This window comes from Cephus cinctus, unplaced genomic scaffold, assembly GCF_000341935.2.
Source record: "Cephus cinctus unplaced genomic scaffold, Ccin1 Ccin1_scaffold0471, whole genome shotgun sequence".
NCBI classification, from domain to species: domain Eukaryota; kingdom Metazoa; phylum Arthropoda; class Insecta; order Hymenoptera; family Cephidae; genus Cephus; species Cephus cinctus.
This window is the reverse complement of record NW_014333147.1, coordinates 264,820-286,791: the sequence shown is the minus strand read 5'-3', so window position 1 is coordinate 286,791 and position 21,972 is coordinate 264,820. Positions and strand designations below refer to the sequence as shown.

The following is a 21,972-nucleotide window of genomic DNA, read 5'->3' as shown; positions in this document are numbered from 1 at the left end:
TGTCCTCCATCCGTTACCTTTGACCTCATTCGCAACCACCTACTCGCTCGCTTATTCTACTCGGCGAGCCAATTAGCAATTCTTTCGTGCGGAAGCAATTCGCATCCACGTGCGTACTGGGATCTAACAACGGAGGGATGGACGTCGCCCGTTGATGAGAGTAGCGTCGCGACGCCTCGCGTCATTCGTAACTCGTCCTCCTCCAGTGATCCATCATGCTCCGTATCTCCGTGAGACGTCTCGTTAACAGCTGAGTAATTAGAATCAGCGGCGACCAACTCCGCGACGGAACGGCCGCGCGCGGCTTTGTAAACGCGTCCGATGGGTGTGGTCCTAGGGAGTTCGGTTGAGGCGCTCTGGGCATTATTTACCAAGACATTAGAGAACGCAAGGCGTTTGAGCCCGTGGCCATTACTTTATTGCTATCTTCCCGAGGGATCCACATTCTCCTGAGGTCCTCCTACAGGCACACAGGGACGCTGAGAGATACGACTCCACGACTCCACGACTCCAAGACTCCACGACTCGATCCTCTGACACCTTCCGGTTTACGGACCTTTGACCGGCAGCGCCATATTCTAGCATGGATTCTACCTGGGAAACCACTCACGATATATTCCTCCTATTTCCTACTAGTCTATAAAGCATCGACGTTATTATCTCGAGGCACGGATTTTCACAGTATTTTCTCGTTAAACATCGATCGATCGGTTATACGTGTCCTTGAAGATGAATCTGTCTGGGGTCTGTTCGCGTCAACTTCGGTATGTCACGTAACGTGAAATTTTTAATGCTCTAAGATATCTAGAGTTAACAGGAGTGACTATGTGTGCGACAGCTGTCAAAATTGACAGGTGCGATTCAACCGGATGATCCTGCAGTCGCAGTTTACATAAGTTCAGTGCCATTTCACAAACACTATATCCCATTATAGGAAGCAGTTTAGCAAGGCAGTCTTCCGTTGGATTCTCAAGGTGGTTACTTCGGATGATGGAAACTCGATCCACAGTTCAAGTTGAACCTAACCGTTAGCCACGTCGGGTTCTACTTCGGGGCTGGAAAACCCATCAGCAGTTCACGTAGGTAGAGGAAGAGATCCAGTGAGAAGAGCCATTCGGTGGGAAGCGATGACGTCAGGGGAGGCAGGGAACCTCTATAGCTGGACCCAACAAGCCCTAGGCTACAAAGCTTGGCACCTCGCGAGCACGGGTCGAGAGCAAGCTCGGCTTACTAAGTATGTTTTGCATCTAAGACGCTGGGCCAACTTTAATTATACGGGGCTTTGCGACGATGGTGACGAGAGACAGAGATGAGAGAGAGAGAGAGAGAGAGAGAGAGAGAGAGAGAGAGAGAGAGGGAGAGGGAGAGGGAGAACAGCTGAGAAGGATGGTCAGTAGCACGACCAGTAATGAAGTAAACGGACACTGGAGAGGAACGGGCGGAATGCCTTAACCCTTGGTCCACTCTTGGCCCACTCTTGGCCCACCCACCCTTAGCAGGATATTCGCCCGAAGGCTCTTTCCTCCCTATTCCCGAGGCTTTGCTATACTCCGATACCCCAGGACTCTACTCAGATATCCTTAACGGAGAAGCGTTAACCGATCTCCAAGCTGACCACCCTTCCTAAATGATCGCGAGAAGATCGCACTTCCCTATTGGCTGAGAAGGCCCCATTGCAGCCTCCTTGATACCGAATACAAATGACCCTTGACCCTGCTCTCTGTTTCCGGTTGGGAATCTTTGAGAGACCCAAAGGACCCGTAAAAAGACTCCCCTGACTGTCACTGTCACTAATTCTCCGTCCACAATGAAACATCGGGACGTAAGTGAAATAATCAGTGCATTCGCCATTCGACCGTAAATCATTGGCGGGACTGCAGGTATGAAAAATCCAGGAGTCCACTGACGACGCCTCACCGCCACCGTCCCTGGCACCGCTATAGCGCCAAGTAGTCAAGTAGTCAAGTAGTCAAGTAGTCAAGAGTATCTCCCACAGGGCAGCGAGTCCCCGTTGTAGCTGTGTGTATTTTACGAGGAGATTTCTTCCCCTTCGCGGCGCTGCAGAGGCGAAGCGGGCCCTTTAAAAGGCCGCTTCTCAATTCCGCCAAAGTGGGCCCCAAGAATTGAATCTGAGAATTTATCGTGGCGCGCTTCCGTTTCGGCTGTAACTTCGAGGCGTATAAATTGGAGTTTATGGTTCCTTCGAAGTAACTTTCGTCCCCCGTTCACCCCCTGGCAAACTAGCCGGGCTAATTGGACGAGCACTGCGAGCATAGCAAAAACAAAGACTTACACGGCTACCCAAGGGCGATCGTGCAATTACGGACTAGAAGATGAAGTCTCGAGACTTCCGGTACTCGGTGGTGGTACCCTACCTGCACGCTGCAGGGTGAACCGGATACCTAGAGAACATGTCTGACATCTATACCGAAAGAGATAAAATGCAGCTAATGAATTGCGAAGTAAAAGAGTTGCGGCAAAGGGTCCACGTAAACGCGGCGGAAACGCACGCAGCAACGCACTGCGGCACAGCCGCATCGGCGGGTCGAGATAATTAGGTTTGAGTGCACTCTGGCCGCCGCAGTCGGTAACTCAGTTATCAGTGGACACCCCCGCGTACAATGGCTATCACAACGGCATCAAACATAACGCATCAATTAACGTGAACAATAACCGAGGCAGGAGGGTGCAGGAGGGTGCAGGAGGGTGCAGCAGGGAGAATGTGCGCTCGCCGGGCTCCGTTGGCTGCACCCTGTGCCTACGAGCTGCGAACGACGTCAGCCCGTCCTGCGGGATGCTGGATGCATCCGTAGGGGCGCGATGCATCCAGTCGACGGGATTATTAAGCGAGAGAATCCAAAGTCCAGGCAAGAGCTTGGGCCGCCGTCCGGTGGCTCCGCCAGCGGCAAATTCGAGAGTAGGAACGGTGCAGTGACACGTGGAGATTCGTAATGGCCCAAGACGTCACGAAGGAAGTAGAAAAAAGTCAAGTTGGGAGGTCAAGCATTAATCTCGCGTAGGGCCAATATCATCCTCTGGATAAATATTCGAGGCACGAGTATCCCGGGTGTCATTAGTATCCCGACAGTGTGGGGCTGGGGGCTGCGAGGATACGCCGTGTGTCACGTGACACCCGTGCGCGCGTTAGTATCAATATGCAGGAGTGTGATAATCAATTGCTGCATTCCGCGAGAGCAGCGAGAAGTCCGCGTCCCGAATACGCCGGAGGCTAGAATTCGAAGGATCCATCTTGGAATCGAGAGCATCCGAAGGATGTCGGGCTATAGCTATACAGTTGCTATAGCTATCCTTATTGCTCATTCAGGATTCTTCCTCAAGTCCATAACCTGCAAGCGGTATTATGGTTCGTCCATGTAGACATATATACACGCACGCACTTATGGCTGTCTCTCGCCATGGCCTGACTCGGAGTATCCTGACCGCGAACACGTCGTGGAGTCCTCGAATAATTCATGGAGGAACCGAACGCCTCTGGATCCATCCGGAGTAGCAGGAATGATAATGGCAGCTATTACCGAAGCGCGCCACGGCGAGAGCACCTGAGCCCAAAATATCACCGCAATTAATGCAATTATAGTTTACAAGACCCTTCGCTAAGACCTTAGGTATTACTAATTCAATATATGCGTTTCCGCGCCCGCGACCCGCCGCCCCAAGGGTCCTAAACCCTACTGAAATAGTCAATAGTAAATCCCACGTAGGATAGTCCTGCCGTATGGCCACACGAGAGACCTAACTTCAACTGAAATCCACCCTCTGTTCTCCTGGACGCTCGGCGGCCTCCCACGCGCCTCCCTCGCCCCTTTCGCCTTCAGCGTTTCCGTTAACGGTCCCAGGTGCTACCGCGGGAAAATTCCAAGGACCCGCTGCTCGCGGCTTCTCGGCGATTACGGAATCCCTTCCTATCCAATTCCAACGTCATCATCTTCCCGGAGGCTTCTCGCGGCGATGTTTGGGGCTTGCGGTTCCTGTAATTATCGCAGGACCGGTGCGCCGACGCCCACCACCCCTCGCCCGAGTAACCGCGAACGTCTTGGCTCGCCTGGCCTCTCAGACCGAAACTACCCCTTCTGATATTCCCCCCTCCGAATACAAGGGATCTTTCCACCCTCGAGATTCAGCCGCGAATTGCACGAATACCATAATTGCCGGATCAAGATATTCCGCGTCTTAGTCAAGATCTCGTATAACCACCCCTCCCTAAGAGGGGGGATGAAGTCTGGATGGACTCGTAATTCTAGAAAGGCCTCTGAGCGATTCGCGAGTAAGTCATAAAAGGCGAATGGTGACGCTAACTCTTAATCCGAAATTGGCGAGCCGGGCCGCGCCCGTGACGTCATCATCCTGGGGCTTTATTGAGGCGGATGATTGGGACAATCGCGGCCGATGATTACAGCCGAAACATAATCGTTATCCCGTACGCGGTACGAGCCGTTAATGACTATCGACTACAATTCCCAATGAAATTTCCAGAGCCAATATGGATTTCATCGACCATATACAGATGAAACGTTTCACATACGTACGTGTCACAGGACCGCTGAGTTGTTCCCATCAATTTCTAAAAGCTCCGAATATACTGGCTGTCGGAAGTTTATCCTGTTACACAATCACCTCGAAAATTACGAGGTACAAAAAATAACCTCGAACCATTTTCAGTCGTGCATATTGACTAACTGTGAGCTTTCGAAAAAAAAAAGAAAAAAAAAAGGGTGGGTAATATAAAACATAAAACGGAATTTGGGCTGCGGCACGCGCGGCCGTAAACGCGGATCCCACCAGGCATAAGGCATAAAGGCATAGCAATAACCGTGCTCGATAATGGACTGTATGGACGGTTAACTGTGCGTCGATGATAATGTGTGAGGGGTGGCTGTGGGGTGGCTAAGGGGTGGCCTAGAGTCTAACTTGATTCCCGGCAGTGACATCCGAGCCAGGCGTCAGGATTGCCGGTGCCACTCGACGAGGGTGACACCATCCTAATTACGGGTTGCCTGTTACGTATGACTTTATTTATTTACCATGTACCCGTAGTCATTATACCTAACGTGCAGTTTCGCTCTCTCTCTCTCTCACACTCTCTCTTCCTATCTTTTCCTCTTGGCTCCGTTTCAACCCATTTTCTCTATTCCGGCAGCACGCGCGCGTTCTCCACTCCGAAATCGGTTGTAAATACCGGTTTCGTGTCCGCTCTAGTGTCACTGACGATAGCAGTCTCTACGTCGATCTATATCTATACTGTAGACCCTCGACGTGCTACAAGCGTAGAAAGGCCATGTTACACGGTGCGTATAATTAAATAAGAAAGTATTTGTTTGTACTTATCTTTTGCCGTGTATATATAGTATATATATATGTATATACGATACACCACTGTCCCATGCATAATGTTACTGTTTTACAGAGGTAGCGAATTTATTGGGGAAATTTTCGCATGGCGTTAACGGATCCTCGAGGTCTGATAACGTAGGGAGGGATGAGGAACACTAACGAGCGTTAACCCACTCGGCGCCTAGTAATTCGCGCAATTTCATATAAATTCCGGCAGTGGAAATTTCCGGAGCGTGTGTAACAGAGGCGCGGTATTTCTTACGTGCTCTTTGTTTACCCTTCCAAAAGGGAGCCTTCCGTAACCTCCGTCTCCGGACGTTCCTATCGTATATGCCCGTGGCCCGCGGCATTATTATGAAATACGATTAGGTCGCCATAGTTCGCCGCGACGGTAGCGAGCGGCGGCCTAGACGTCGACGCAGGCATTCGAAATATTTGAGTCTTTGAAACGCGCAGTAGCGTAGGTTGCACGGGGCGAAGAGCCGGTTGAGTCGTCCCGACCGACGGAAGTAGGTGCCCTGGGCTTCCTCCTCATCCGGACGTACGATTGCCCCGAGGACCTCTCGACTCTCTTCGTCAAGACGGCAACTTGACGACGGTCGAGTGCATTCTGAATAGTCGCAAGGGCGCGGGAGGGGACGGAGGGCGGACGCGCAAGTAAAAGGTTCCAGAGGGTGGCACGGAGTTCCCGTGGTGAGGTTGGTACGCGCAGAATCCATATCGGTAGGGCCACCGACGAGAACCACCAACCCCCGACCTATTTGCTATTTCACTGCGCATGCAAATAAGCTTTTGCATTTTATTCTTCGTTTTACTTTCGCGTCGCGGAATATTTTTCCCGTCCGCTTGGCATAATATTATGCACACGTATAGCCAGGTAACCGAGAAATTCTACCGGCGGCGTTGACGACGTACCACGCGTCCCCCCGCTCTCTTGTGCCCGATTTCACGGTTGCGCTAGAATAGCGTTTACTCGTATTTCTTTTTTCCTTTCCTTTCCGCTGCGCGAGCTACGCTGACCAAGAAAATTGGAAGTCCTCCTGAATCTCGTCCCGTGTGTCATGTATACCCTATCCATGTACGCAACTGCGTATCCGTATACGTAGGTGTAAAGGATGGCTAGTAAAATTGTCTATTGAAATTCATTATTGACGTAGCTATAGACACGTGTGTCTATACAGGCCTGCAGTAAAGAGAAACGAAAGGAAGGATGGAGGGAAGAAGCGAAGCACACGTAACACGGAGTATTGGCTGTGCATCTATTTTTACGTAAGGGGTTGGTACTTGCACGGCGGACGCTGGATGGAGGATGGATCGAGAATGGCCGACGTCCATCGGCGCATTAACAATCGTATTACAGGCGAGTGATTTGCGCGCGAGGTAATTTCTACGCGTGGCAGTAAAGTCGATTTCTACGCGGTCGATCCTATCGCGACCTAAAGCTGGTTTACAAGAGAGCGCTGGAAAAATCCTCGCTCGTTCGGAGGGGATGCGATACGAGGTCACGTGACAGCTCAGCCTCGAGACTTCCGTTGGAAAGCATCCCCTAAGTCTCTAAGCGATTCAATTGAAACTCCTTTCCACCCCTTCTCGTTGGAGCGACTCCCGGACTGGCGAAGCTTGCGAATTGAATTTTTCCCAGGCGAAGTGTCGTGTTGCTCAGGTTGTCGGTGAAGCTCGGTTTCGCATGTCCCTCGCGACCCACCCTGCGCCAAGGGGGCCGAACTGCAGCTCGGGAGCTGGGGGCGGGTGGTTGTCCGGTCTAGGCAGGACTTAATTAAACAGCGGGCAAAGCCAGCTTAGTTCACAAAGTGACCGCGGCGCCTATCCTGGTGCAGCTGGGCCGGTAGGTGCGAGCTGGACATAATACCAGCTTCCGGGAGCGAACTGCCGGACTGATCGGATGCCAAGAAAGCTCCCTGATCCTCGGCGGCAAATTGATTTTCTACCTCAGAGTGTTCTCAACTGATAGCCACTGGTTTCGTATTGAGATACTGCACGAGTGGGAGGGCGGCGGGGGGAGGCAGGAGGAAATTCACGAAGATCGCAGGGATGCAAATCCTAGCAGCAGCATCGATTTATTCAGGAATCCCAAAGACGAGAGCTCAACCCCCCAAGGGGTGCAGTTGGGGATGTCCTTCTCATCTATGGAGAGGGCATTCCAAAAGAGTTGGCAACCCTTCCGTAACAATACGCGCTCCGCTTTGAAGTAGAAGCGTCGCCGTCGATGGGAGCGAGGTGGGGAGGGTGGCGAGGGGGGAGGCTGGTGCGCCCGGGGAGAGTGCTGCGAAGACCCCTGCACTCCGAGGGCCGTACGTAGATCCGCGCAAGGAAGGAAACCCTTTGTAGCTGCTGACGCTTTGTAAACGTTAACGTTTATGTGTCGTATTCTGATTCATTGAATCTTCGGGCACTCGGGAGCTTCTCCTCTCCGTCCTGGCAGCCCTGCCGGATATGCGCGAGGGTGCCAACCAAAGTCACACCGTAGCCCGGGATAAACATTAGGAAGCTCCGAGCCCTCTCGGATGTCCGCGATGCCGAAGTAACGCGAGCTGGGAACTCGCTGGGAACTCGCTGGGCACTCGCGACTCGCCCCTTTGTCCCAGTTTAGCGTTTCATGTCGTATTCCGACTCATTGGAAATTGAGGAATATAGAGAGCAAGTGGAGGGAAACGGCTTTGAGATGAAAAGAACCTGCCGGCTCTGCTGGCCGTTCTCGACGTTCCCACACGAAAACACTAACCTCTCTGTATCGCCTATGGGGACCCGTATGGAGTTCGGGCTGCCGTAGGATGTGTGGAGGGTGGACGGTCCGTGTGTCGCAAAAATAGGAAGCGAAAGAGAGAGAGCGTAGTCGTCAAAGGTGTCGAGGTCGCCGGGCGGGGCTCGTTTGTCCTCTACCTGGGCAGATTCTTTTATCGATTCTCTATCCACTCCTACCTCTCAAGCCTCTTCCTTGCCGCGCAATTTCTTTTTGACACTCGCCCGTGCGACCCGAACGAAGTCGATCGGCACCGAGCAAAGGGATTTTGAACCTGCTGCGTTGTTCCTGGCATTATGATCCAAGGGAAGGGAGCGCTCCGGGAAGAGGGTAGCGTCGAAACGCAGGCGACTCCCGGGGGTCCCAATTACACCGACACCCGATCCTGGCATTACGGCTCAGCTAATTCGAGGGGGAGACACGCGTATAAATCTCGCCTGCTTGATTGTGCAGTTTCAATTCCGTTTGTCGGCGAGAATCTCCAAACAGAAAATCATCCCCATCCGCCAGACTGGGCGCCAGAGAAAGCGAAGAAAGAAAGCAAAGGTAAAGAACCGACGAACGGATCGATGCAAGGACAGACGTCGATTAGCTCGATCGATCACGGGCTAAGGTATCGAACGATAATAACGACAATTTCCGGTTACACAGACGCACAGACGCACATGCGTACCCACCCTAACGAACAAGCCCGAAGCGCGACACCGTGTCGCGTTAACGCCTTCGCTGGAAAGCGTAACGCGCATTAAGCACATGGTGCGCCATGTGGGAACGAGCCACGGTGCTGATGGCCACCATAGACAGTAAATAGAGAGCACGTAGTAAAGAGGAAGCTAATCAAGCCGGAACAAATATGAAGGACCTCGGGAGCAAAGTTCACCAGCCCCGAAACCGCAAATTCCTGATACCGGTTGAAATCGGATGGTCTTCCACTTGTCTTACGCGATGCACGGTTTAACCATAATTACAGACCGCCGCGACGCCTCCGTTCGCAAAGCGAAGACGAGCTCGAAGGCAGCTGCCGCCGGGTTCCCAAGCTTCCGTAATATCTACGGGTTACGGTTTACTCTACCGGACAGGTTTTTACTAAAGTTTTCGCTTCGAGTTGACACGAAGCAGCCAGAGTATCCGGCGTCGGATCGTATCCAGAAGCGTCGTTTCAATATTTATTATCCTACTGTGCGTTACGCGTCGTGTCTTACTTCCCCTTGTAGATACATACGCGTCATTACTTTACTTATAATATTAATATTATCGGTGCGTGTCCGGTGCGAGTGAAAAATACCATCGACGCCCTCCGAACCGAAACGGTTTCCCAACCGTTTCTGACCCAGATAAAAATTGTCTGGTTCCTCCTTGCTTTGTTTACTTTTCTTATGAAATACTCATACGTAACATAACGTAACAGGACATTGGGCCTCGGTACGGTAAATATGGGCTGTGATGAGATTTCGAGGATAATTTATAAATTTCTCACGGTCAATATGTTTTCATAAAATTCTGCCTAAAATTTACACAAAAAGTTACGTGGCAGTACCGAAGCACGTGTTTCACAAAGTGGCAGAGCAAGCACCCCTGTCAATAATTTATTAGCATGGTAAAAGGTCATCTTATTGTTCTACGCAAGACGCGAACCACTTCCTATTTCCACCCTTATACCAAACGTATCTACGAGGAAGCCAACTACCCTCAAAACCCTCCTAAGATAATACAAGCTACTCCGTGGGGGCCTTTGACCTTTATCCTCCAGCGAAATGCCAAGCAGTACGCTAAATAGGCTAATATATCGTATCCTGACCTCTGACCCCTGATGCAATGCGCGTATAAGAACGTCAGTTGTACGAGCATCCCTTTTCGACTTTCAAGTAACTAACCCGTCCGGCATCGTTAAAGGTTAAATCCCGTAAGGGCTGGCTTGGATAAAGAAACGATAAGGAACGGTTACACGTGACATCTCAATTCTCTTTGAACTCGATATCAGTGACATTTCACTGCAGTCGTAATTTCACGTAAAACTCCTAAGGGATGGCTAGAGTGTATTTGGAAGAGGGAAATGGCGCAGCTGGCAGGAAGTGCTGATAGACGTCAGACGTCGGGAAGCTCTCCCGGTTATTACTTGGAGGTTTCGCGTTTGCTCATCGCGTTAAGATTATTAAAAGAATGTGGAGCCCGGTTGTTCGGCATGAGAAAAGTCGAGCGAAGGAAACGCCCTTGTTAGTATGTCGTTAGTTCGTGGAGCTCCTTGGGGCTGGGGATGATACTACGACGAGAACGACGAGGACGACGAGGACGACGAGGAGGAGGACAAGGACAGCGATGGGTTCGGTGACGGAGCCAAGGGAATGGCTGACACGGTGTCTCTTACAAGACAGTCATTAGTCGAATGAGAGGAGGTATTTTGAAGAGTGTGCGTAAATATCCGTGCGGGACTCCGTCATCAATCATCGAGACTCGTGCGAGCCGAGTCGCGAGAAGCACAAATTACATATCGCCTTACGCGACCATTTCGCTCGGAACGATTTTCTCTGACCGAGGAAGAGAAAACGAAAGAGACAAAAACCCACGTCGTTTTCTATGGAATTCACGCGGTGCCAAGTACGATTCTTCGTTTCTACTTCGCGACGGTACATTAAGGCTCTTCAGGGATTTATTATGGGAATAATCTAATTGTAAGATACGTTCAGTCGATACCAAACATAAAGTGGTGACAATGATAAGAACTCCCGAGGACATCGATCCGTTCGATATGTCAGTCTATGACTGTTGGGACAGGGTATCTGTTTTCTTGGTATTGGGTATATGATATCGAGGAAAGAGTGAAGGAGGGCCAGGAGGGGGGTTAGGGGAGAGATAAAACAGGGGATAGTCTCGGTCGGGAGACTATTTCCTATATTTGCGCGATATGGTAGGACAGGGTGGTTTGGTTTAGCTGGCTCAGGGCTGCGCGGGGGTCGAGGGGTGAGTTTGGTGACTGCCTGTCATATTCATGTATTGACACGGAGCTGGTTGACTAATGGACTCGTGTTGTCCCAGTCTCGCGTTACCGACAGGGCTGGGGCCTTGCCTTTTCCTTCGATTCCTTCGGTTCCGTCGAATCGACGAAACGCGACGTTTTCTCACGATAAAAGTCCGAGGCTGATTCGGGACGTCGACGGCTGAATTAAATCTCCAGCCAGAGTACATTGGACGCGATATTGTCAGGGTGAACTTTTCATAGGATTACAGTATAGGAACCGGGGTGCTTTTAAAAAATAAATATAAAAATAGAAAAGGAAAGTAAAGCCCTGCGATGCCCCGCGCACCTCTTCGACTTTACATATTTATAAAGCACTCATTGTCCCCTCGTCAGAGCAACGTCACATCTTAAATACAATTTTGCGATATTCTTCAGTGTCCTCCTGGAGTCGAAGATCCTCGTCGAAAACTGCCGGATAAGAGGCGAAGTAGGGAAATGCGCAGAAGAAGAAGAAGAAGAAGATCGCTCGATCGTTGGCCGCGAGGGGTTGAAAAATGGAAGATAGTTGGAAAAAAGCATCGTCATCAATCTCGCAGACCGTCCGTCCGCCGGTCTGTCGGTCGCCTAGGGTTAGTAAGGAAGGCAGCCAGTCAGTCAGGTAGTCGGCAGGCGAAGCAAGCAGACAGGCAACGGAGGAAGCAGGCAGGGAGGGAGGGCGTTGTTAGGGGTAGGGGTAGGTGTAGGTGCGCGGGAGCCCAACTTATCTGACACGTATTGTCAACGTCCATATTTTACTGGCTATATTGTGCCCGGGTTGAATCCGTAATGTCCGCGAGTCGATATTTGATGTCGAGATGACGGGACTCCGTATATTCGCAGGGGCACGCGACAGGGGGTGGATCTGCCCTTTAAACTCCGGTCGAAATTAAATCGGTGCCCTGTCGCCACCGTCGAAAGGGACCTCCAGTCCCTGAGTGACGTCAGCCGCCCCGAGTGCAGCGAACAGTTCGGAAGGAGGAAGAAGGGAAGCGCCGAAGCGCCCGGGGGTGAGGAAGGGTCCAGTCCCGTATCTACGATCCAATGAAGAGGGACGCGGCCATAAACATCGCGCAGAGACAACTATTCTATTACGAAGTGACATCTGATACAAAGTTGGCTGAGCGATCACGCCCTTTGCCACCTCTCTCCGACACCCCCCTCCTGCCCATCATTACTCGGTGAAGATGCGGCGACGGTCGGGATGCTGGCGGATGGAGGATCCTGGAGGTGGGTCAAGGAGACCCCCAATGTGGAATAATAGGATACAGAAACCTCCGGGCAAGACTTTACAGCGCGGTGTCTCTACGGCTTCTTGATTTATTGGCGAGTTAACCCCCGGCTGAAAACCTGCTCGAAACCCGTTCGAAACCCGTTCGAGACATTCGATATACGCCTGCCGATTATTACATTGCGAATTGACGTGGCGGCGGACGCGCGTGTCTTCGATACAGCGCTGGGTCCAATATATCAGAGGGTAAGCACCATGAGAATGCAGCGTGGAGAACTCACCTCGCATCTTCTGCTCGTCCTGTAATTGACGCTCCAGACTATCCTTGACTTCCCTCTCGCGCAGGACGTCCATCTTGAGCTCCGCTGTGAACACACAAGAGAGTACCGAAACTTTATTCTCGTTGCTAATCAAAGTTATCTGGGACTTTGTCCTTGGCGCCTCATCCTCGGGGTGTAGGTGTGTGCGTAAAGGACAGGGAAAGGAAGGAGAGTGGAGACCCTTTCCCGAGGGAAACCCATAGGAGTTGCAGATCCTATGTATTGCAGACGGCGGCCACGTCAATTGCAAATTCACCTCGAGACCACTTCCTGCCACAATTACCCGAGGAACTCCTGGCAAAGTATGTGGCCCCTAGGACGGCATCCTGGGCTTCTGCACTATTCATCCTACACCTCCTCGGGCCGAGTCCATAACGTTAGAGGACTGAAGGGCAGTTACTGCTCTCGTCGAGGTCAGGTTAATTTGGCAGTGAGAGCACTCTCGTGGTGCTGGAGGAGTTTCTCGAGGTGGAGATAGTACGGATGAGGACGCTACCCGGCCGAACTAGTCCTGAAGGTAGAGATAGGATTGGGAGGACTGGGAGGCTGAAGTGGGATGAGAATATCGCACGGTTCGCTGGCTCCGTGATTAAATCCAACGGCGATGGGCAGACCAGAGCGCGCATAGTTACCTCTAATAGAATTATATTAAGACATGGAGATCCCGTTGCCATCCCTTCCAACGTAACTCTCCTCCACCCCCTGTGGACCAGCAGCCTCCAGAAGTTCACCCTCCATATTCCGTCTATCCTCTTGTTCCACTCCCTGTCCTACCGATATTCTTGTGCTTATGTATGCATATACATATAGATATACAGTTAGACACAGTCCAGCAGGACCCAGAACATCCCCTGGGAGCCACCAGAGCAAATTAGCCATTTCGAATCTCGGCAGAGGGTCGTTAGAACCTTCGGAACTTGAGACGCCATGAGATTCATCCTTACTCTTCTTCTTCTTCTTCTCCTTCTTCTCCTTCGGGATCTGCGACAATGGCTTGACGATATCGTCTTCCCGTCACGGATTATTCTTCTTTTTCCTCTCTCATGTCTCTTTATACTAATTGCACCTTGAGATCTCTCCAACATTAACGTCCCCCCTTGTCAGTTCAGCCGAATCCACATTTATTTTCTTTTCTTCCTTCCTTCATCGGTAGATGCACGGACTCCTGGGCCGGTAACCCGATAAAACGTTTCTGCCCTCTAAATCAAGGGGGCTAATTCGCTAGGAGGGCAGGAGGGCAGGAGGGCAGGGAGAAAAGTCGGCGCGACCCTCGACGCGTTCTCGAATTACATTCGTGCCCAATGAGCCAGTGAGCTCGTAACGCAGAGATCAGCCTAGCGAGTCGATAAAAGGAAGATCATGCTTAATAATTAGTACCTGCGGGAGAGAGAGAGAGAGAGAGAGAGAGAGAGAAAGGCAAAAGAGGAATCCTGCCAAAAGGACGGAAACAGAATCTTAATAATTAGTACCTGCGGGATTCTCGAATTACATTCGTGCCCAATGAGCCAGTGAGCTCGTAACGCAGAGATCAGCCTAGCGAGTCGATAAAAGGAAGATCATGCTTAATAATTAGTACCTGCGGGAGAGAGAGAGAGAGAGAGAGAGAGAGAGAAAGGCAAAAGAGGAATCCTGCCAAAAGGACGGAAACAGAATCTCTCCTTCTTCCTCCTCCTCCTCAAGAGTTTACGAGGCGCGGAAATAATCGAGAATTCATGGATCGAATACGAGCAGCTCGCGGAATTATCCCATTACGGCGTCTGCTGCCAATTTCAGACCGTTTGCGAGGCCATTAACGACGCTAACTCTTCGCGACTGCCCGCCAGGACGATTCAATTTCAATGCTAACCAGAGTAGAAACTTTCATCCTGAATGAGAATATCAAGTTATTCCCAATTTCGTAGGGGTTTCCGCTCACTTTCTCCTATCCTCCGAGTTATCCTTCCTTTCCCCGCGGGACGTTTTTAATAATCCTCCCCCATCCCTTACCAATATCGAATTTTACTTTGGTTCAACCACCTATTTATCAACCGACCACCCCCGTCGTCCCCAAGTATCACAAAATTCCACAGCCGGAAGAACCGTCCCAATCTGCCAAATGAATTATGCAATCCAGAGAGCTCATTGGTATTAGGCCGTTTTGCGGAGTGTCGCTCATTAAAATTTAAAGGCTTAATATCGTCCTCGTAGACATAAGACCTAACGCGTAATGGCGAAGTGGGTTTGAGTAATTTTTAACGGATGCACCGTTACGGCACCCGCCGGGCCTCAGGTTCTTTCCAAACTCGAGCATCATTCTTATTTCAATTAGGAGCCGGCTAGGAGGCTACGAGGCTACGAGGCTACGAGGCCGCCGTTGACGTTCCCGTTGAATTATGAAGCCGTGACTGCCGTTAAAGTCCCTCTCGGCTCTTATCCCGAAGGAGCCGAAGGGAGAGAGGAACTCCGGGAGAGTGGGAGAGGAGAGGACTCTCCCGATGGCAGTGACGGTGCAGCAACGTAGCTCTATCCTAGTAGACGTATCGTGCATGGCAGCATGGCACTGTACCCAAGCGATTCATGGTTATTGATTAGTACGGTGGAACACGTTCTCTCTCCTATAACGTATAACGTATAACGTATAACGTATAACGTATAACGTAGCCACCCGGCGGGCATCTAGCATATACACGCTAAGATATTCGCACGGCCCCGGGCCACCCTCAGAAACAACAATGTCAACTTCCCTCCTCAGGTTCAGCCGACAATCATTTGAATAGTATAATGTAGTTTTCGTGTTCGTGTAATAAATGTGCGAGAGTCGAGCGAGGCTGTGACTGTTTTATCAAAATCTCCTCGGGATAGGATATCGATGGGAGGATGATATTTTTGCGAATAAAATTATTTCCCACGGAATATATTTATTTGCACGCGTGCGATCGTCTCACGTGGAGAGTGGATGACTCGAGCTGTACGTGACTGCAGCCGTCCCTCTCGGTTCTCTCGGTCCCACGAATTGGCCGGTATTTATGAATTTAATTTAACTGATGGATTAAGTACGGCAATAAACCGCGGATAGGAATTAACCGGGGGATTATTTTATAATTTACAGCAGGGAGGGTCGCCTCGCGCTTCGCTTATTTGCATCGCGAAGCCGTCTCTCCGCGCGTTCGGGGCCCTTTGCCAATTATTATTTCGCGCGGGGATCCGCCTCGCGGAATTATTGCCGTGTCAAAAAGTTCCGACTGTGTATTTCTAATCGCTACAACCTTGCCAGCCCCTCTCTGCTCTCTTATGCCGCCCTACGGAAATTTCATAAATCTTAAATCCTAATCCAGGCTAATCCTAATGTTACAGTATTTGGCTAGGATAGGCCACGCAAGATGGGGACCCAGTCGACGAGGATATTATTGTTTCTACCCTTGAATATTATAGTTGAATAATGATTAAGTCTACCGCCAAGACCGTCCTTCCCTCCGGGCATTTACTATTTGCCCGAAATTCAATTGCCAGCACGATCAAACCTTACAAGATCTTAGATTTGGTCCTACGGTCGGAGCTGATTCCAGGAACGCTGCGTCGGTCAAAAATCCAAACGCCCCCCCTTGACCCCCCAGTAATACCCAGGACGAATTTGACTTTGAATCGAGTTGTAAGGCGGGAGGAAGCCAATAGTTATCCCAGTGGGATTATAATCTTTGGCGCCGCCTACGAGGGTTCCCTCCGTAAGGATTTAAGACGGACTTAGACCTTGTTCCGGTTGCTGACCACTTTGCCTCCCATTAACCATTAACGCGAATCCCCGAAAATAGGATTACACCTTGCCTGCCGTATTCCTAATGCATTCAGGATCTTATTCTTAGCAACGAGATATTCGCGAAACGGGTGAACGCGTTCCTGAATTATATCCACGTGTCTATCTATAGCTACGCGCTTCACGATAAAGGTGGCAAGAGTTTGCTGCTTTCGAAATACAGCAACTACGTAAAAGCACCGTTTGAAAAAATAACATTGACAGATAGTAGGGAGTCGCATGTAACGAGGATTGCTTTTAAGCGATAACGTAATTAAGAGTAGAGTAAAAGGTAGGAGCACCATCTGCCGTCCATTGGGCTCGCGGCAGACGAGAGAGGGAGGAGACGACAGAGTTTGCTGCCGCTAACAGTTTTACGTTTTTAGATGTCCAGGGGAGGCAGTCACGTACGCGCGCGCCGTGCACGGAGGCAGGGTGGCAGGGAGGCAGGGGGGCAGGGGTGGAAGTGGTTGGACCCAACGCGCTCGAGGGGAAAGCACCTGTATATCTCGAGTACCGAAGTAACAATGCCGATAAAGCCGCTCTTATGCAAATACGCTGGCCCGCCATGCGTGTTCGCTGAAAGAAGTGCATGAGCACTGACATTGCTCGTTTGCACGTGTCGCCATGCATGACAGGTTCACCCTCCGCGCCACACGTGGAATCGTGCGAGACTCCCTCTGCGATGCTTGCGCCGAGCTTAAGGGTCGTTTTCAAAAGCAACACTGCTGACCACCGTGCGGTTCCTATATAGGCGACTACCGAATTTCCACGTAGCTACGTGGGAAACGTATTCCGCGAGGTCGGCGACATCAGGGAGAATCTCCAGAGCGCGACTGTTCCGTTTTCATCTAGCGGCGGCTCGTAAAGAGAGCGTCGAGCGCTCAGGCTGACGACATACGGAGGGGTGGGGGGTGTCTTTTCCGGGGGGACTGGGGGATTTCGAGTGAAACATTGGCCGGGTGAATAGCACGCAATCGCGAACACGCGTACGTATCAGTGTAAATACTCGAGCGATATCAGTTGGAGGAGGAATGGATGTCGCCGGTGCTGTCGTGTTAACCGGGCTTAACGCGTGTTAACATAAATCTAAAAAAGACCCGCAAGGACGATTAGGTTGGTCGGGGTTTACGGCGACTGTGGGCCCCGGCCAACCTGGCAACGCGAATGCCACACCGAAGATGATCTCTCTCTCTCTCTCTCTCTCTCTCTCTCTCTCTCTCTCTCTCTCTCTCTCTCTCTCGGCTACTCCGAGAAAAGGATTATTGAAGGGGATCAAACTAAAGGGCAATATCGCTCGAATGCGAGAGGCTCGCCTCTCGCGAGTCGAACTACACGAGATACGCCAGAGAGCCTTCTCTCGTTTCGCGATAGCCCAACTCGAAGACCATCCACCTCTATCTATGGAAGTTATTGCTCCGCCGCTCGTACCGACTCCGAAGTTACGAGGTGCCGAGAGCTGCGAGTCCAGCCTTCGGCGCCCTGAGCCAACGGATACACTCGGGCAGTCACGCACGTTCCTAGCTAGTCACTATAGACACGGTACTTCACTTTTTCCTTCGTTCCGATGCAATATTCTTCGGATCGGTCGAATACTCGACGTTTACCTCAGACACGGCCTATTGCGCCATTTCTACGATTACTTCATCTCATGGATATATAATGGCTTCGAGCTAATAGACAGTACTCTCGTTAGCTCTCCGGACTGGCTAATTACGTAGGAGTGTACCGGATCGCGTGCAACGGAAACCACCAGCTTGCAAAATCGAGATTCTCGACTTTTCTCCTCTTTGGCTGAACTTGCAGAATGCACTCTCGTGTCACTGGCCATTCGACTAATTAACAATCGTACTTCTAATGAATTCTCTTATGGATATATACATGCACACCCTGTACTGCTGTTATCTACGCTGTGTACTATCTGTCTAGATCTTCACAATTCGTGTATTTCGCGACTTCCAACTCACGCAATGCACTGCGTGTCTACCCTGGGTGCATCGAGTGCATCGAGTGCATCGAGTGCATTGGCTGACAATGAAAAATTCAAAGGTCGTTCCAACGACTCGAAGGGCTACTCTGAGACTGTAACGATCCCGCAGGTAAACGAGGCGCGCGTCTTCTTCCTCCGTTCCAAGTTCCGCTGTTCCGCTGTTCCGCCGTTCCTACTTTCGCTAACGAGAGCCATGGGATAGAAGTAGAAACGGTAACTCCCGCGGCCCGTCGACTTTTTTTCTTACCTCGTCCGGGGTTCCTGATCGTAAATAACCAGCCGGTATAATAAGACATCAACGAATGGCTCTGCACCTACGCGCCGATACGATCTTTATGGACATGACAGTCGGAAGTTGTATATTTTTTACCTTGCTCGTAGCCAGCCAACCTACCAGCCAGCCTACCAGCCAGCCTACCAGCCAGCCTACCAGCCAGCCAGTCAACGAAACGTTCGGCCAGACTAGCCAGAGAGTCCCTGCACTTTGCGAACCTACTCCAACCTACACGAGTCTTCATCCTCGCATATCTTGCCGGTTTCTTGCTTATTGCTCGCCGACCTACCGTATCTATACGTTGCTATAGCAACTATAGCAACACTGTAGCGTATCGCGGATTCGTAAAATTGCACGTTATTCCATTGTTTTCCCACGGCGCAAAAAGTAAAATTATACACAAGCAATTAGCTAGTAGTTTTACGAAGATAGGCCGACTGCGCAGGCGCCAACAATAATAAAGCCGACTACGTCCATATAGGAAGAATATCGTTTCCTCAAAGGATCCGTCGTATTTTCCACGCTAGATCATATCGACTTCCCCATCTTCCATCCTACTCCGCCACTATAATCGATCCGCTAATTTCTCTCTCGACTGTGTTTCACTGTGCTGTGTAGCCGTGCATCCCGGTCAATTAGCCGAAGCCCACGCGTTATTAAGTATTCCACACCAGTGCAAAGTACGAGTGCGCACTAAAATACCCTTCCGGGTTTTATGAGTTTTCTCGCGCCGCACAATTATTCTCCCTCGAAGCCATTTTACGATCGTTTTCGCGACAAACTCATTAGGTCCCTTTATACGTGTTTTTTCTTCATCTACATACAGTGTATAGGATGTCCGTCCCCTCCGACCCCTCCGACCCCTCCGACCCCTCCGACCCCCATCGCCCGATTCTGCTTTTAGCAGAAGCCAACGTTCGCGTCCCACGTGGATTTTTAACCAGGCATCCACAATCGCCAGGATACTTCTGGATGGGCGGAAAGGACATTTCTGCGAGTAAAGTAAAAAGGATGGGAAAAATTGGCGACTGTTGCACACTGTAACAAAATCATGGTTCGTCGTGGCAATAAACGGCATCGTTAACGACACTGACTCCTCGCCATTCTGAGTCCTCGGTTACTTGTCCCTTTATCGCCGGTAAATAACCCGTTTTATTCGCTCGGCCGAGGCGACGCAAAGCAAACTGCATAATTGAACGGTAGTTAAAACTGCGGTAGGTCGAATTTCTCTCTTTTCACTGAAGACACCATCAAAATCCACTCTCCTGTCTCTCCTCACCTCCTCCACTCCTCCACTCCTCACACCCTACAGCAGCCTCTTCCACCCTCGGGACGAACTCGCGAATTAATGCAGATCCTTACGGACCCCGACTATTGACTCTATGAGCAGTACTAATCTCTTTTATGCCTGTGCTTTTAATGATAAGTACTCTTTGCGAAATGACATGCCGCTACGTTCGGGCCACATTGGCAACTGGGATCGAGATGAGCCTGATAATTCGGTAACCTGCTAAAGGGCCTATGGGAATCATTTCGAAAGATTCCTTCGAAAGATAGTCAAGGTAAGTGTAATGTAAGTCGAATGTCCGTATAGTTCCATATGTACGTGTATATATATAGCTATGACTATAGAACTATGAGAAAAAAGAGAATAGGGTGGGGAGAGAACTATCATGAGATAATCGTCGGCTAATAAATTACCGCTTTACAGCCGCAGCATCTAAGGATAGTTCGTTTCCCGGATCAGTCCTGGACCTTTGATACGGTCAGGAGCAAGAGATCAGGCTGCCCTGGAATTAGCCTGCCGCGAATCGGTCGTATATGGAATTATTTGAAAATGCAGAAAACCCACCTTGTCGTCTTGATCTCCCGTTCCACTTGCCGCAGCTTCCAGGAGGGATGTAAATTTTAAAAGCTGCATAAATCCAACCCCTCTTTAACGTCCGTTTATTTTCGCAGAGGGATGCACGAGGCGAGCAGGACATTGCCAGGCTGCGCTTATTTGATCGCGGTTATTGGCCAGGGTCCTGGCTGCGTCCAGGACGCAAGAGGCGGTCGTCGGTATGCTCGGCCAGGGTTCTTTTATTGTTAAATAAATAATCAACTAGTTGTTCCCATGTTAGGCATAATTTATTATCCTCCAGGTTCACCCTGCGCCTCCACCTCCTCCCAGCATCTTCCCTTCCTCGGCTTTCTTTCTCCTCGTGGCCACCCCCCATCGGGGCCCTCACCTCCACACTCTCAGATCCTCCCGTACAGAGGAGTGCGCGAGCCTGTTTATTTTCCTGGTGGCTCGGCCGAGGCCTCTTCGTTCGCTTGGCCACCGTGTCCCATCCCCCCATCTTCGGGATCTCCAGCATCTCCACCATCTCCACCATCTCCAGCATCTCTCTGCGAGCACTCTAAGTGGTGCCTTATGCTAAGGCCGTGGTTTCTTTAATTGACAATCGTGGGGCCCCGGACTCTCGGGGCCCGCGTTGCGAGGTGGGAACCAACATGGCCCGGCGCGCCAACATCGTATTGTTTCGCGTTTTTATTCGTACTCCGCGCTCTCCATGCGCCTGGACCCTGGCCGAGGCATGCACCTATGCATGCACTCTCCCCCCGGCTTTCATCCTGGCCACCCGACGCAGAGAGAAGCTAACGAGTAACAAGGCCACTGGCTGTGTCGATTAAGGGGGCTCCTTATTCTCTCCCCCCTCCTTCACCCTCCATTTCCTCTCTCGATATCCTCTATCCACAGTCTCCTCGATCGCCCCCCCCCCTGACTCCTCGCACCTTCGCGCACCCCTACCCTGCCCCCTGTCACTGCTCCGGAAGTGCATCGGGATTCGTCCCTGCAGCCTCCACCGACTACGCCTTTGTTGCTGTTGCTGCATGGAGCCACCGGTGGTTACTACAATTTGTTGCGATATGATACGAAGCTTCTGAGTTATAAACGCACGTGTAACCGGCATGTTATGCACACGGGCGGTAGTAGTACATAAAATCGGAAGGGTACCCAAAAAGCATACAAGGGAGCTTCATCTTATTGTGAGCAGTCGGCCGTTTGTTAGTGCATTGCACCATAGAGAGGAAGGCAAAGATGCGAGTCAGGCTCTCCTCCTTCCTCTCTCCTCTCACTCACTCTCTCTCTCTCTCTCTCCCCTGCTGGACATGGCTCTCCTCGAAACGAGTTACGATTTTGGCTCGTTCTGCGCTTCTCTTGTTCCCTTTTTTTTTTCTCTTGAGCCGTAGAACCACGTTCCGTTCTGAGGTAATTAAATATCTGTGGCCGCGTCGG

At 50.9% G+C, this 21,972-nt stretch overlaps 1 protein-coding gene across 3 annotated transcripts in view; it reads right to left on the bottom strand.

Annotated features, from left to right (window-relative positions):
* LOC107268126 (dachshund homolog 2) overlaps positions 1-21,972 on the bottom strand; it is a 148,313-nt gene that overhangs the window by 19,624 nt on the left and 106,717 nt on the right. For all 3 annotated transcript variants that reach the window (XM_015740582.2, XM_015740584.2, XM_015740583.2), the window contains exon 8: positions 12,618-12,701. In XM_015740582.2, coding sequence (XP_015596068.1) covers positions 12,618-12,701 — 84 coding nt within the window. The remainder of the gene's footprint in view (positions 1-12,617; positions 12,702-21,972) is intronic.